This window comes from Pan paniscus, chromosome 20 (genome assembly GCF_029289425.2).
Source record: "Pan paniscus chromosome 20, NHGRI_mPanPan1-v2.0_pri, whole genome shotgun sequence".
Taxonomy (NCBI): Eukaryota; Metazoa; Chordata; class Mammalia; order Primates; family Hominidae; genus Pan; species Pan paniscus.
Genome location: NC_073269.2, coordinates 18,280,661 through 18,296,699, shown reverse-complemented (window position 1 = coordinate 18,296,699; position 16,039 = coordinate 18,280,661). Strand labels below are relative to the sequence as shown.

At 47.7% G+C, this 16,039-nt stretch overlaps 1 protein-coding gene across 10 annotated transcripts in view; it reads left to right on the top strand.

Moving 5' to 3' along the window:
* CACNA1A (calcium voltage-gated channel subunit alpha1 A) overlaps nt 1–16,039 on the top strand; it is a 418,969-nt gene that overhangs the window by 258,882 nt on the left and 144,048 nt on the right. For all 10 annotated transcript variants that reach the window (XM_034945842.3, XM_034945843.3, XM_055103184.2 and 7 more), the window contains exon 8: nt 4,960–5,153. In XM_034945842.3, coding sequence (XP_034801733.3) covers nt 4,960–5,153 — 194 coding nt within the window. The remainder of the gene's footprint in view (nt 1–4,959; nt 5,154–16,039) is intronic.

Below are 16,039 nucleotides of genomic sequence, written 5' to 3'. Positions count from 1 at the left end.
CATTGCACTCCAGCCTGGCAAAAGAGTGAGACTCCATCTCAAATAAATAAATAAAAATATAAATAAAAAAAGAACACACACCTCAGAGCCGTCCCAGCCAAGGGGCAAGGGAGCTGGGGTATTTATACACTGGCTTCTTTTTGACATTGGTGAGGACTGCTCCTAGAGTGGGAATTAATGCCTGGCACATCTGGCTGAGTGGAACAGGTATTCTGGGTGCTTTCAGACCTCGACCAGTGCTGACTTCTAAAGCAAGCAAGAATTGGGGAGAGTTGGGCCAGAAAAGGGTTATTGCCTCAATGCATTGTGAGTGGTACCTTGTAGAAGGTGAGAGACAGAGAAGATTCCAGGCACAGGTGCCATGCTAAACGATAGTTCTCATTTATTATAGGAACCCATGGATTTATTTTGTTCTCTGCCCTGAGTGCTGGGTGAGAGTACTGGATGAGTCCTCCTGGTCTCCCCCAACCCCCAGGATGTGCCAGAGATACCCCAATTGGGAGTCCTGGCACCAACCAATCAGAACCTAGCACTCAGCAGCATTCTGCCCCTCTCTGACTATGCCCACATTAACCCTTCAGTGGCTGGGTCTGGGGGTAGGGTGAGCCCCGGAAAAGCCAGGCAGCGCAGAGACACTCTCCCAGGGCTCAGCTCTGAACCAGCAGTGTGGAAGCAGTGTGTCCACCACGATCCACACTCAGGAACCAAATAGCCCTTGGATACGTTTTCAGTTAAATCTTTGCCTGTCCAAACTCTAGCTGCTTGCTCTCTAAAGCTCCAGAATGAAATGGAATCAAGTAGGAAGGGATGCCTTCAGTATTTCAGTATTTGGACCACTGGCCATCTGGGTGCAGACAGACTGAATAGCAGTTCTGGTTCTGATGATTTGGGTCAAGGGAGCTGTGAATTGAAGGAGTGGATAGAAGGAATCAAGAAGCCCAAAGGGGAACCCAGGTGGGCTGAGAAAGAGGTTTCAGGCCCCTTATTTGGGAAAGGCAGCCACAGAAGAAGATTCTGTCTGGGAGTGGATTTCCACCCACCCTCTCCACCCAGTGACCCCCAAGTGGATCCGCAGAGGCAGCCCCTGAGCCCTCCCTCCCCACGCCTCCCCAGGGGGAGGGAAAACCCACTGGGGAAGGTTTATTTGCAATGGTTGGAGGTTTGGGTTTTTTTGTGGGTTTTGGTTTTTTTTTTTTTTCCTCTTTTTCTCTTGCTCCTCCTGTCTCTTTCTCTCCTGGGCTTGTGAAGTTTGCTCAATATGGAATGTCCTAATTATTTCTTTCCCCGATGAAGAAGGTGTTAATTGAGGCAGAGCTATTTCTGCTCCTGGCCTCGTCACCCAGGCGGAAATGCGAGAGAGAGAGAGAGAGAGAGAGAGAGAGAGAGAGAGAGAGAGAGAGAGAGAATGAATATGGGGCAGGGCCTCTTGGAAAAATCAGCCGTGAGCAGAGAAACCAGGACTCCTGGATCCTAGGTTTCTGTGAAGTTTTATTTTATGTTTTTCTACCCTAGACTAGCTAAAGGAGAAGAGGCCATGGGGTTGGCTTGGGTCCGAGTGGGGTTTTGAGGGGACAGATGTGGGTGGTGCCACCAGAGGGGAGGAAGCCTCGATTTAGGAGAAAGACTGAAAAGCTAGCTCACGATTAAAAATATAAGACGTGTGAGTAAGAGACAGATATATACAGACACCCAGGCAGTGGGTTAATTTTAAAATGTATTTATAACCGAATTCCTCAGACACTCTGGACGCTTGTTTTTCTAGAAGCAACGCTCAGAGTGTTTCGTGTCGGTGGTTGGGGGGTTGAGGGGGATTGCAAAGCTGCTAAAGATAGACCCGTTTTCAGTAGCATTCCTCAGTGTCGGGAGCCCAGTTCCTGTGTGCCCAGCACCGTGCCAATCGCTTAGAAGGAAGCAAAGATAAAGTGGAAGGCTTCCTGCTTTCTAAGAGCTTCCAAAATAGTTAGAGGAAACAAGACCCCTCATTTGCAGCCATTTTTAACAGTGAAGGCTAATGTGTGATTATACCCACGCCCCCCTAAATATGAAAATTCAGTAGCTATTGTATGCCTGAAAGGGGCCAGGTGCAGTGGCTCACACCTGTAATCCCAGCACTTTGAGAGGCTGAGGTGGGAGTATCCCTTGAGGCCGTTAGTTTGAGACCAGCCTAGGCAACATAGCCAGACCCTGTCTCTGCTAAAATAAAAATTTAAAAATTGGCTGGGTGCAGTGGCTCACGCCTGTAATCCCAGCACTTTGGGAGGCCGAGGCAGGCGGATCAAAAGGTCAGGAGTTCAAGACCAGCCTGGCCAACATAGTGAAACCCTGGGGGTCTCTACTAAAAATACAAAAAAAATAAATTAGCCAGGCATGGTGGCGTGTGCCTGTAGTACCACATACTTGAGAGGCTGAGGCAGGAGAATCACTTGAACCTGGGACATAGAGGTTACAGTGAGCCGAGATCACGCTACTGCACTCCAGCTTGGGCAACAGAGTGAGATTTCGTCTCAAAATAAAAAAATTTAAAAATTAGCCATGAGTGGTGATACATGCCTGTAGTCCTAGCTACTCAGGAGGCTGAGGAAGAAGGATCACTTGAGCCCAGGAATTGGAGGCTGCAAGGCTGCAGTAAGCTATGATGGTGCCTGCACTCCAGCCTGGGTGACAAAGTGAGACCCTGTCTCAAAAAAAAAAAAAAAAAGAGAGGAAGGAAAGAAGGAAAGAAGGAAGGAAGGAAGGGAGGGAGGGGAGGGAGGGACTGGGGCTTTGTTAACTGGGCTACACAAAGAGCCTACATGGAGGGTGGGAACTGAGCCAGACTTGGACATGGCGTGGGGACAGAGAAGATTCCAGGCACAGGTGCCATGCTAAACGATAGTTCTCATTTATTATAGGAACCCATGGATTTATTTTGTTCTCTGCCCTGAGCCTTATGTTTAAAAGATTTTTGCCTTCCAACCTGTATTTATCAAATAATAGTTCATGTACCAAGTCCAGCATAAGTGAGGAAGGCGTTTCCAACAACTTAAGTTCATGGCGAGGCTAGACTTGGAGTTTCTATTCAGCCAGAGCTTGAAAGGCCAACAAGATTCATTCATTCAGCATTGGTTTATTTCCCTCTGCTGTGTGCTCAGTCAAGGGAGCAGAGAATTGGTGCTGCAAAGTCTGTAGCACATACATTGAGAGATATTTTTGTTGAGTAGGAAGCTGGAGTTTACACACACTCAGCTGTTTGTTTTCTTGTCCGACAATGCCACGGTCGTCTTTGAAAACCTTCAAAAGCATCGCTCACAGAATAAGGTCCTCTCAGACCCGCTGTGCTGGTAAAATGAGGACACTCCCAGATGTGAGCTTTCCTGCCTCCCTACCCCATCAATACCTTAAGATTTGGACTGACCTTCAGCGTTCAGCCTGACTGCCACCTCCCCAGGAAGCTGTCTTTGGTTTCCAGCAAAAGGGGTGTCTGTTGGCACGTTTCTCTCTCCTTGTGGCATTTTCACAGCCTGCCTCCTGCTATTTGGGGAGAAAGCTCAGCTCCTGTTCCTTACCCTTAGGCAAGGGTAGGAACTGTGTGTACTGGTGTCCCTCACCCCCAGAACAGCTCCCTGAGCCCAGTACATCCCAAGAAGAAAAAAATCAGCAAGGCTTATAGGAGAATAACACAATGCGCTTGACAAATTTGTCCTAATGGATGTCGGAAGAAGGCTGCACTTACCAGCTGCACCATGCACACGGCACATTTACTGAAACTGACTATATTATGGACCATAAAGTTTGTCTCAACAGAGGTCAAAAAGCTGAAAAAAATACAAATACAAAACATATTTTCTGACCGTAATGCAATTAAGCTGGAAATCAGTAACAAAAAGAGAACTCTAAAAGTGTTTGCAGATTAACAGACATGCCTCTCATTTATGGATGAAATGATATGATGTCTGAGCTTTGCTTTAAAAATATTCTAGGCTGGGTGCAGTGGCTCACGCCTGTAATCCCAGCACTTTGGAGGCCGAGGCAGGCGGATCACTTGAGGTCAGGAGTTCGAGACCAGCCTGGCCAACATGGTGAAACCCCATCTCCACTAAAAATACAAAGATTATCCAGGTGCAGTGGTGGCCACCTATAATCCCAGCTACTTGGGAGCCCGAGGCAGGAGAATCCCTTGAACCTGGGAGTCGGAGATTGTAGTGAGGTGAGATCATGCCATTGCACTCCAGCCTGGGTGACAGAATGAGACTCCGTCTCAAAAAAAAAAAAAAAATTCTAGTGGCAAGGCAAAGTGTTTGGAGGGGATACAGAGGAATAGATGAAACAAAATTTGCCAGAAGTAAGTAGGTAAGTGTCTAAATTGGTGATAGGTACATGGTGAATCATTATACTGTTTTATACTTTTTTATACTTCTCTCTCGCTCTCTCTCTCCCCCTTCTCTCCCCGTCTCCCGCTCCCCTCTGTCTTCATATATATATATATACACACACACACACACACACACACACACACACACACACACACCCCCACACCCCTAATAAGTTTTTTTAAAAAACAAATACATCTAAATTACCCATAGGTCAAAGAAGAAATAATAATGGAAATTAGAAAATATTTTACTTGAACAATAATGATAATGCATGACAAAATTTTGAGATGCAGGTAAAGCCACACTTAAAGGCAATTTATAGCCTTAACGGCAGTTAATCCATCCATCTCAAAAGTTTAGGAAAAGAATAGAAAAAAAAAAACTCGTGGAAAACAGAAAGAGAAAAGTAGTAAAGCTCAGAGAAGAAATTAATCAATAGAAAACAAATAATAGACCCCGAAAGCCAAACATTGATCTCTTTGAAGACTGATCACGTTTGTCCCAAAAGTTATTCGTTCCAACAGCATTATAGAGTCACTGGTCCCTATTTCTCAGAGCTGGTTTTCCCTGCTCCTTCCCCTGACTTTTCTCCCCTTCCCTTTTGTAGATGACATTCAGGGTGAGTCTCCGGCTCCATGTGGGACAGAAGAGCCCGCCCGCACCTGCCCCAATGGGACCAAATGTCAGCCCTACTGGGAAGGGCCCAACAACGGGATCACTCAGTTCGACAACATCCTGTTTGCAGTGCTGACTGTTTTCCAGTGCATAACCATGGAAGGGTGGACTGATCTCCTCTACAATGTAAGTGATGTTGGGACAGTGTGTGTGGACAATCAGAGTCTCAGGGAGGTGGCCTCCTGGGACCAGTGAGACTCCAAGGCTGCAATGGAGGGACCCTGAGCTGGGAAAGGCAGCCCAAGGACAACACAGCCCCACTGAAGCTGGCCTGAGGCTCAGGCTTTTGAAGATTACAGGGGCTTATGAGCAGAATTCTAACTATAGGGCATAGAAGTCTGGAGGGCCCCCAGATGCAACATCATTTTTCATTGTGCAAGTGTTTAGATATAATTTTAGATTTTTGAATACGGAAAGGTTATGTGATCCAAAAACCAACACAGATAAAAGATAGAGTAATATCTTTGGACGTAGGCAAGGGTTCCCTGCCCTGAGGCTCACCCAGCCCTTCTCCAGCCATACCACTCCCCGTGGGATGAGAAGTTCCTGGAGCCAAGGGGATGTGTCTACCAAGAGCTTGTGCCCCACTTTGTAGACCATGTTTTGAGTTACCAGGATCCTGGAATTCCCTGCCCATGGCCAGATTCCATGAACTTGCGTGCAATTCTCATATGGATCTGTTCGTAACCCACCTGAGGGCCAAGGACATCCGAGGGGTGGCTGTTGACACAAATGTGGCCAGAGCTTGGATGTACAAGCTGGAATGCCCACACATATGTGTGGAGCCCCTCTGGCAGGACAGAGCCATGACTAAGAAGAGAAAGGGACAGGACAGGGCTGGCTCTCCCCACACCTTGACCCAGTGCAGATATCCGGATTCTAAATTCCACCCTGACCTTCCAAAGTGTAAAGGAAGGTATATTTGCAAAGTAGAAGCACACAGCATGTTTTATTTAGTTACCTTTTCAATATTTCCCTGTAGTATGTGGTCTGCTTTTGTACTCTTGCCCTAGATCTTAAAACTGTTAGGGATGTTTCTGGAAAGATGTATCCCTGCCCCCACTTGCATGCTACTTCCTCTTCCCACAATATGCAACCCCTTTAGTTCCTCAGAATATCCTTCCAATGTTTATTTATGCAATTATAATTATAAGCATAATCGAATCTATGTCCTCCCCCCTCTTTCTTATCCCAAGGAATAGCATTCTATACATGCTGTTCAATTCTGTGATTTTTGTTTTCTCATAACCACACGTTCTAGAGATCTTTCCACTGCAGGACATGGACAGTCTCTCCACGGGTGCACACTAGAATGCCCAGCTAATTTTTGTAGAGACAGGGTTCTTCCGTGTTGCCCAGGCAGGTCTGGAACTCCTGGGCTCAAGCGATCCTCCCGCCTCTGCCTCCCAAAGTGCTGGGATTACAGGCGTGAGCCACCACGCCTGGCCTTCTTTATTCTTTTGCACAGCTGCATAGCATTCTATTGTGTGGCTGCCCATAGTTTTATTTGTTTGCCATTAAGAGAAATGCTTGACTGGCTTCCTGTCCACTGACATGGAACGTGATGCTGCTCTGCCAGGAGCATGTTGCACGTACCTCTTCATACTTTTGCAGATATAGCTAGGGGGTTGGAGGGTCTCCATTCCCAGAAGTGGGATTGCAGGATCAAAGACTAAATGCATTTATAATTTTATTTTTGGGGAAGATTTTTGTTTTGTTTTTTTAGAGACAAGGTCTCCCTCTGTCGTCCAGGCTGGAGCGCAGTGGTGTAATCGTAGCTCACTGCAGCCTTAAACTCCTGGGCTCAGGTGATCCTCCCACCCCAGCCTCCTGAGTAGCTGGGACCACAGGCACACACCACCATACCTAGCTAATTTTTAAGAACAATTTTATAGAGATGGGGTCTCACTATGTTTCCCAGGCTGCTCTCAGACTCCTGGCCTCAAGCAATCCTCCTGCCTCAGCCTCCCAAAGTGCTAGGATTACATTACAGGTGTGAGCCACTGCACCCAGCCTAAATGCATTTATAATTTTGATAGATATTTAGGTGTGCAAGTTTTAAACCCCACTCTGTCCTCACCACAGTTCACCTTCCCTCACCTACTAAGCAGGTAAGCAGTCCCCAGGCAGGTCACTTGTCAGCAGCTGGAGCGGGGCAGAGCCAAGGATTCAGGATCAAACACAAGGATGCCACAACTGTAGTGACCCCATAGAGCACCCTGGGGCTGCTCCATACACACAGCTCTGTTGACCAGTGGAGGTCTCCTCTTCACCTGCCCTAAGGGCTGAAATTACCATTGAAGTTTAGGCCAGCGGTTGGCCTGCCCCGAGCAATACCTGGCTTCCTCCTCCTGTACACAGAGAAGCTGAACTTTCCTCTTGGTCCTAATGTATGTTCCTTAACAACCCATTTATGCCTAGTGTTCCATTATTGGAATGCTAATCCTGTGGGAGTTATTTACATCCTGCTGCTCAAGGTCATCACTAAGGTCTGATTTTTCACACACACAAAAATTGCAACCTCCGGCATAAATGGGTTAAGGAATTTCCCCACTTGTGGGTGGAGGGAGATTTGCAAAAACTCATCCTTGTAATCCTGATCAACAAAGGCCCGTTTTAGTTGGGAGTAGGCAGCAAAAGGAGCCACATGAACAGTTGCGCCTGTCACGCACTGCACAAGAATGTCATTCATATCATAGACAACATACGATTTCTACTGTTATCCTGATAATTTATTGACAGAAAAAAGGATGTGGGGAAGGGACATCGTGTTCTAATTTGCATGAAAACCTCGTCTGAGTGTAGCATCTCTGGGAACAGGCAGCAGATCCGAGCTCAGGCCCTCTCTTGGCCCTCACCTGCAAACAGCTTGGACAAAGGGTCAGCCCAATTGGCCAAAACTCGCTGGGGAATTTTTGTGGGTTCTAGGTTTTTACTTTGCAAGGCTGGTGTGAGAGGAGGCTCCAGCAGGAAATGAACCCTCCTGAGAGGGAAAGAGACTGGGAAATGGAGAAGGCTGGGAACTCAGGGAGAGAATGGGAGTGGGGAATGGGAGCTGAAAAAAATTGTGAGCATAAAAAAGGGATATGTCACAGGGTTGGATGACCAGAGAAAGCGTCTGGGGGTTCAGATTAAGATGCTGGGGGCGTGCCCAGTGGTGGGACAGGAAGCATGATTTCCAGAGGGCTCGGTTATAAACATCATCGTCCAATGGGTGTTTGCCCTGGAAGCCTCTAAGCTTAGAGCTAAGCCACCTCTGGGGACACAAACTGAGTGGTTAAGAGCAGAGACTCAGGTGTCAGCCTGCCTGGGTTCCTTCCGACTCTTCCACTTCCTTGCTGTGCAGCCTTCGGCAAGGTGCTTGGCCTCTCTGTGCCACTATTTCCACATGTGCAAAACGAAGAGAAGCATAGTCCCACCTCACAAGGCATGAGGACTAAGTAAGGTGGATTCGCATGAAGTGTTTAGAACTGATCCTGGCCCGGGGTGACCTCCGTGTAAGTCAAATTCCCCACCCTGCATGGTGTTCCTTTTAGAAATGTGCATGAATTTTTCATTGTAACAGCTCCAGCAGTGCCTGAGGAAGTGGAGTGAGGTGTGAGAGGTCTTACTTTATTCCCCTTGCTGGCCCTGCTATTAACCACTAACTCAGAGTAGCTTTCTAGCACTTTCCACACATTGACATCCCACCCTCGTCCTTTGGTTAGCAGCCCATGCAATGATTTGGCCTTAATGTGAACCTAGAACACAGCTTCTCGCCCAGGGATGATTTCTGCCCCCAGGGGACACTTGGCAGTGGCTGCAGACATTTTTGGTTGTCACAACTGGATGGGAAGAAGGAGGATGCTATTGGCATCAAGTGGGTAAAGGCCACGGATGCTACTCAACATTCTACAATGCACAGCATCCCCCACCTCTGCCCCACCATAGAGAATGATCCAGGCCCAAATGTCAGTAAGGTTTCTGTCAGGAAACCCTGGGTCAGAAGACCAAGGTTCCTTGAGGACGGGGATGCCTTATACTGCAATCAGCTGTCACTCTCTGCCTCTCTCTGGGGCTGCTGTGATCACCTGGCCTGCATGGACAACCCCTAGGAGCAGTCCCCAGCCAGTGCCTGGAGAAGTCAGTGGATAAATACCCCAGCTCCCTCCCTGTCGGGCGTTTTGCTCTGCCCTGCATCTCTCCAGTGGGATCAGGCTCTGGTTGCCCGCAGGATTAACCTGGTCACGTACACACCCTTCACTTGCCACCTTCCCTTCCCTGTCTGGTATTTCCTGGGATGAACTTTTAGATTTATTTCCTGGGGCTGCTATAATGAAGCACCACAGACTGGGTAGCTTAAAACAACAGGAATTTATGGTCTGACAGTTCTGGAAGCCAGAAGTCCAACCCCAAGATGTTAGCAGAGCTGACAACACGCCCCTCAAAAGCCTCCGGGGGAGGATCCTTCTTTGCTTCTTCCTGGCTTTTGCTGGTTTCCCACAATCTTTGGGATTCCTTGGCTTCTAGAGCCTTCATTCTCCATTCCAGTCTTCTGTCATCTAATAGCATCCTCCCAGCCTGGGCACAGTGGCTCACGCCTGTAATCCCAGCACTTTGGGAGGCCGAGGCAGGCAGATCACTTGAGGTCAGGAGTTTGAGACCAGCCTGGCCAACATGGTGAAACCCCATCTCTACTAAAGATACAAAAATTAGCCAGGTGTGGTGGGCGGGTGCCTGTAATCCCAGCCACTTGGGAGGCTGAGGCAGGAGAATCACTTGAACCCGGGAGGTGGAGGTTGCAGTGAGCCAAGATCATGCCACTGCACTCCAGCCTGGGCGACAGAATGAGACTCCGTCTCAAAAAAAAAAAGAAAAAAGAAAAAAAGCATCCTCCCTTCGTGTGTGTGTGTGTGTGTCTTCTCCTCTTCTTAGAAGGACATCAGTTGTATTGGATCAGAACCTACCCTACTCCAGTCCAACCTAATTTTAACTAATTACGTCTGCAATTACCCTATTTCCAAATAAGATCACATTCTGAGGTACCAGGGGGTTAGGACTTAAACATTTTTTTGTGTGTAGCAGGAGGACGCAATTCCATTTATAACTCCTCCTAAATAAAACGACTTGCATGTGAACTCTTGTCTGAGGCTTCCCAAAGTGAGATAACCCCTCTCTCCACCCCTAAAACAACCAGTAGCGTCTGTCAATGCCAGGGTGCAGGGGCTAAGGTGCCCATCTTTGAGTTTCTGCTGAGGAGGACACAGCTGTTGCATTGGAGCACTCTTGGGTTCTGCCTTCGTGCCCAGCCATCTCCCTTGGGCTAGCCCTGCCCTGGGTCTGTCCTAGAATGCACCTTGATCTGTTTGGCCATAGGCAAGCAGAGTGTCTGGAAATCTTTGTCCTCCATGACTGGTGCTGGAGGTGAAGCCAGTGGGTGTGGCCTTGCCAGCCAACTCCATTTACCCAGCTCTGAACAAGCTAGTAGTTGAGATCAACGGAGAGTCCAGACAGTCGCTCCAAGCGTCTTGGAATCCATGGACACAGATGTACCGCAGAGGCTGCCCACCTGGGTAGGCAGCCCTTTGTAAGATCCTGGCACCACATTTATTCTCTTAACATCCTTTCAGTTATCCAGTAATCATTTATTGAGCACCTACTGTGTGCCAGGCAATGATTAGGTGATTGGAGACACTGCAACGAAGAAGGCAGACTAAAATCTCCACCCTGGTAGGAGAGACAGATGCAAACGGTAAACATGATAAATAATCAATCACCCAGAAAACAGGAGACACTAAGCAAATGTGTATGTACTATGGGAAGCCCAATAGGAACGAAAGCTACACAAGAGAACAAGTGATGGGTGGTTCCCTAGTCTAGGTCAGGCAATCAGGGAGGGCTTCTCAGAGGAGGTGATGTTTGAGCAGAGAAGGAGGGAGCCAGGCAGATGTTTTGGAAACAGCATTCTCAGCATGGAGAACAGTGGCAGCTCACCTACAGGATGTGTTTGATTCCCTTCCAGATTTTGTATTCGTTTCTTGTTTTTCTCCCTTGGCTTCCTGGTTTAAATGCCTTTTGAAGAAATCTAAGCTCAACTAATCAGCGATGCTGTTGAAGGTTTATATCAGGATATGCATCCCAGAGTTATTTACAAAATTAGAACAAAACTGGAAGCAATTGAAAGCCTGACAATAGGAGATCAGTTAAATACCGTATGGTCCTTCCGTATGATGGCATATTATGTCATCATTAAAAATCGTCTGCTGGGAGAATATTAAGGATACAGGGGAAAGGCTCACCATATAATGATGAGTGGGGGGTGCTGGGCGCAGTGGTTCATGCCTGTAATTCCAGCAATTTGGGAGTCTGAGATGGGTGGATCACTTGAGCCCAAGAGTTTGAGGCCAGCCTGGGCAACATAATGAAACCCAATCTCTACCAAAAAACAAAAACAAAAACAAAAAAAATACAAAAATCAGCCAGGCATAGTGGCGTACATCTGTAGTCCCAGCTACTCAGGAGGCTGAGACAGGAGGATAGGATCACTTGAGCCCTGGAGTCAGAGGTGGCAATAAGCTGTGATCACGCCACTGCACTCCAGCCTGGGCAACAGAGTGAAACCCTGTCAAAAAACAAACAAACAAAAAATGATGAGTGGGAGAAACAAGTTTTTAAACAGGGATCAAGGAGGCCAGGCATGGTGGCTCACACCTATAATCCCAGCACTTTGGGAGGCTGAGGCAGGCAGATCACCTGAGGTCAGGAGTTTGAGACCAGCCTGGCCAACATGGCGAAACCTCATCTCTACTAAAAATACAAAAATTAGCCAGGCATGGTGGCGGGTGCCTGTAATCCCAGCTACTTGGGAGGCTGAGGCAGGAAAATCGATTGAGCCCAGGAGATGGAGGTTGCAGTGAGCTGTGATCACACCACTGCACTCCAGCCTGGGCAACAGAGCGAAAGCTGCACAAGAGAAGAAGTGATGCGTGGTTCCCTAGTCTAGGTCAGCCAATCAGGGAGGGCTCCTAAGAGGAGGTGATGTTTGAACAGAGAAGGAGGCAGCCAGGCAGATGTTTTGGAAAGAGCATTCCCAGCATGGAGAACAGTGGCAGCTCACCCTGTCTAGAAAAGAAGAAATGATAAGAGGGGAAAATGAGTTTTTAAAAAGGAATCAAGGGGAGGTAAACCTTATGATCTCAAATGTACAAATATGAAAATGTAAGTAAAGAAAAACTGGAAGACACTGTACCAAGCTGACCTTCGGGTGGTGGGATTTGGGAATCTTGATGTTCTCGATACTTCTTTGTATCTTCAAATTTCTCTATGATGATCACAGTTTACTTTTTTTTTTTTTTTTTTGAGATGGAGTCTCACTATGTTGCCCAGGCTGGAGTGCAGTGGTGCGATCTTGGCTCACTTGGCTCACCTCTGGGGTTCAAGCAATTCTCCTGCCTCATCCTCCCAAGTAGCTGGGACTATAGGCATGCACCAGCATGGTCAGCTAATTTTTTGTATTTTTAGTAAAAACGGGGTTTCATCATGTTGGCCAGGGTGGTCTCGAACTCGTAAGTTCAAGTGATCCACCAACCTCAGCCTCCCAAATTGGCGTGAGCCAATTAAACTTGTCTTGCTAAATGGTTAGGGGGAGAAAAAAGAAGGTCTCGGGTCATTCCTAGACCAGGAGGCAGGGAGAAAGGGAGGAGAATGAATCTTTCTTGGGCAAACAGTGTCCTAGGTGTCCTTATCTTACATAATCTGTCCAGAGAGTCACACTAAAATAAATAAATAATTGGTTGACTGATACATCAATAATAAATAGCCAGGCTTGGTGGCTCACATCTGTAATCCCAGCTACTTAAGGAAGCTGAGGTGGGAGGATTGTTTGAGACAAGGAGTTCAAGACCAGCCTGGGAAACATAGCAAGACTCATCTTAAAAAAAATTTTTTTTTTAATTAGCTGGATGCGGTGGCTCACGCCTGTAATCCCAGCACTTTGGGAGGCCGAGGCGGGTGGATCACGAGGTCAGGAGTTCGAGACCAGCCTGGCCAACAGGGTGAAACCCCGTCTCTACTAAAAATACAAAAATTAGCCAGGCGTGGTGGCACACACCTGTAGTCCCAGCTACGCAGGAGGCTGAGGCAGAAGAATCATATGAACCTGGGAAACAGAGGTTGCAGTGAGCTGAGATCACGCCATTACACTCCAGCCTGGGCAACAAGAGCAAAACTGCATCTCAAAAAAAATGTTTTTTAATTAGCCGGGTGTGGTGGTCCATGTCTGTAGTTCCAGCTACTTGGGAGGCTGAGACAGGAGGATTGCTTGAGCCCAGCAGTTCAAGGCTGCAGTGAGCTATGATCCTGCCACTGCACTCCAGCCTGGGCAACAGCAAGACCCCATCTCTTAAATAAACACATAAGTAAATAAATGATCGTTTTTATTTTATTATTAAATACACAAGATAAATGAAAAACAGGCAAATCTTTCTTACAAAAGAATTCCATTTAAAGTATGTAAACTTCACTCCCCACTGCCCCAGGAGGTGGAGACTAATCTCCCCTACTTTGAGAGTGGGCTGAACTTAGTGACTCATTTCCGAAGAATAGAGTAGGTAAAGGGGAAAACAGAAGTTTTATAGCGGAGGAACAGATAGATACCACTTTAACCAAATGATGAAGATTAGTATCCCCCAGGGATGTGGATATTATGTAACCCTTGATTTTATGCCTATATAGTGTTCTTCCCAAAAACTCCTAATCCCAGTTTTTTGGGGTTTTGCTCTGTCTCCTAAGCTGGAGTGCAATGATGCAATCATAGCTCACTGCAGCCTCAAACTCCTGGTCTCAAGCGATCCTCCCACCTCAACCTCCTGAATAGCTAGGGCTATAGGCACACACCATCACGCCCAGCTAATTGTATTTTTTTGGTAGAGACATGTTCTCACACATTGCCCAGGCTGTCCTCGAGCTTCTGGCCTCTAGTGATCCTCCCACCCCAGCCTCCAGAGTCACTGGGATTATAGGCATGAGCCACTGTGACCAGCCCAGAATTTTTTTTTTAAAGAGTTGTGATGTCGTTTAAGAGATGTGATTCTTCATAACACATCAACAACAAGTCCCAGCGATGGGTTGGATAAGTCTTGGGATTTCATGGGAGTATTAAGCTTAAAAGACTTTGCATGATATCTGTGAACTATATGTGATTTCTGTTGGTAATGGGGGTCACTGATTCTGCAGTTTGCCACCTCCAATCATCATGGAAGAAAATGTTCCACTTCCAGTGAAAGTGAGAGGAAGTAAAGGGGTAATTATTTTCTATCTAAATTCACGGACTCCTTGAATTCTGTCCACAGACCCCTAAGCGTTTCCTCCCCAAGCTGAAACTGAGAGAATCTTGCCAGTGGCTTCTGCAGTCACTGTGGCTAGAAAACCCCTCAGAAGAGGTGATAGTTTAGCAGGTAACTGGAGTTCTCACCATCCGTGTCTGGCTCAGCCCCCATCACAACCAGTTACCCAGCCCAAAATGTCAGTAGTACTGAGGTTGAGAGGCTCTGCTCTAGGAGGCCAGGCCTCTCAGAGGAAGGAGGATTGGGGTACTGGCTGGGCCTCAAGGTGAACCTACCCCCTAAGAGCTTTGGGATGGTGTGAGTTTCTGTCCATACCCAAGGACTACAAATGCAGGTTTACTGGAAATTCTGTGCCAAAAGTGAGGTCCAAATCACTTCTGACTGCTACAAAACAAACCTCCATCAACACAGCCCATCTCTGCTCTTGACCTGGAGGCTCCAAGGTATCCACATGGCTCCCATGCCTACTAGACGGGCCTCTTCCCTGGACCTTCCTGGGCCAGAGAAGGCTCTGGGTAGCCTTGTGGAATCAAGATGGGTGATCGGTCACTTCCTCTGTGCCACCCTGTTCTGGCTACTTCCCTAGGCATCAGCCTGGGATTCCTTGATGGTAAAAATATAAAACCCTCTGAGCTAGGGCCTTTAATATCCCCATTTTACAGATGAAGAAACTGAGTCCCAGAGCTGTGCACAGCGATTGAGAGTCAGAATTCAGCTCTGTCTCACTCAGTGTCAACATCCTCAGATTCTGCCATTTATAGCCTCCCACAGCAAATAGGATTGAGGGCTGCTTCTCTGAGCTCAAGGGGATAGCATGGGGAACCCCATGAGTACTGCAACAAAACTGTTTGCTGGAGACAAGAGCTGGTGGCTCTGTGTTGTTCTAGTGACAGGTGGCCTCATTTCACAGGGACCCCCTCACCCTATGTGCCCCATGTGGCTCAGAAAAGCCAGAAATTGTCTCCACTCTCACAGGGGAAGGTCCCTGACCCCCTCTTTGCCAGCTGGGCCAAGGCAAATTGGGGTCACTTCATGGGGTACAGGACCTACCCTCTCTTGGTTGCCCCCAAGGAGGGGATGTGGAGGGGCTGGGGACCTGGCAGGACCAGGGTGTCTTGAGTTAATTTGGGGCTGCCTTTAGCTGAGGGCTTCTGTGTGCCTGGCATCAGGTTTATATTGTGTCTTGATCCGTAAAACAGCCCTGTGAGGAAAGATATTTTTAACCCCATCTTCCAGATGAGGAAACGGAGGCCCACAGGGGTGACATGACCTGCCAAGGTCCCCTAGCCAAGAGTGACAAAGCCAGGGTTCACACACAGCTCTGGACACAATTCATTACCCTTCATCCGTCTCTCTCTGACTCTTTCTTTTTCCCTCTCTCTCTTTGTCTCTCCCTCTTTTTTTTTTTTTTTTTGAGACAGCGTCTCACTCTGTCACCCAGGCTAGAGTGCAGTGGCGCGATCTCGGCTCACTACAACCTCCATCTCCTGGGTTCAAGCGATTCTTGTGCCTCAACTTCCCAAGTAGCTGGAATTACAGGCGCGTGCCACCACACCCAGCTAATTTTGGGGGGTTTTGTTTTGTTTTGAGATGGAGTCTTGCTCTGTCGCCAGGCTGGAGTACAGTGGCACGATCTCGGCTCACTGCAGCCTCTGACTCCCAGGTTCAAGTGATTCCCCTGCCTCAGCC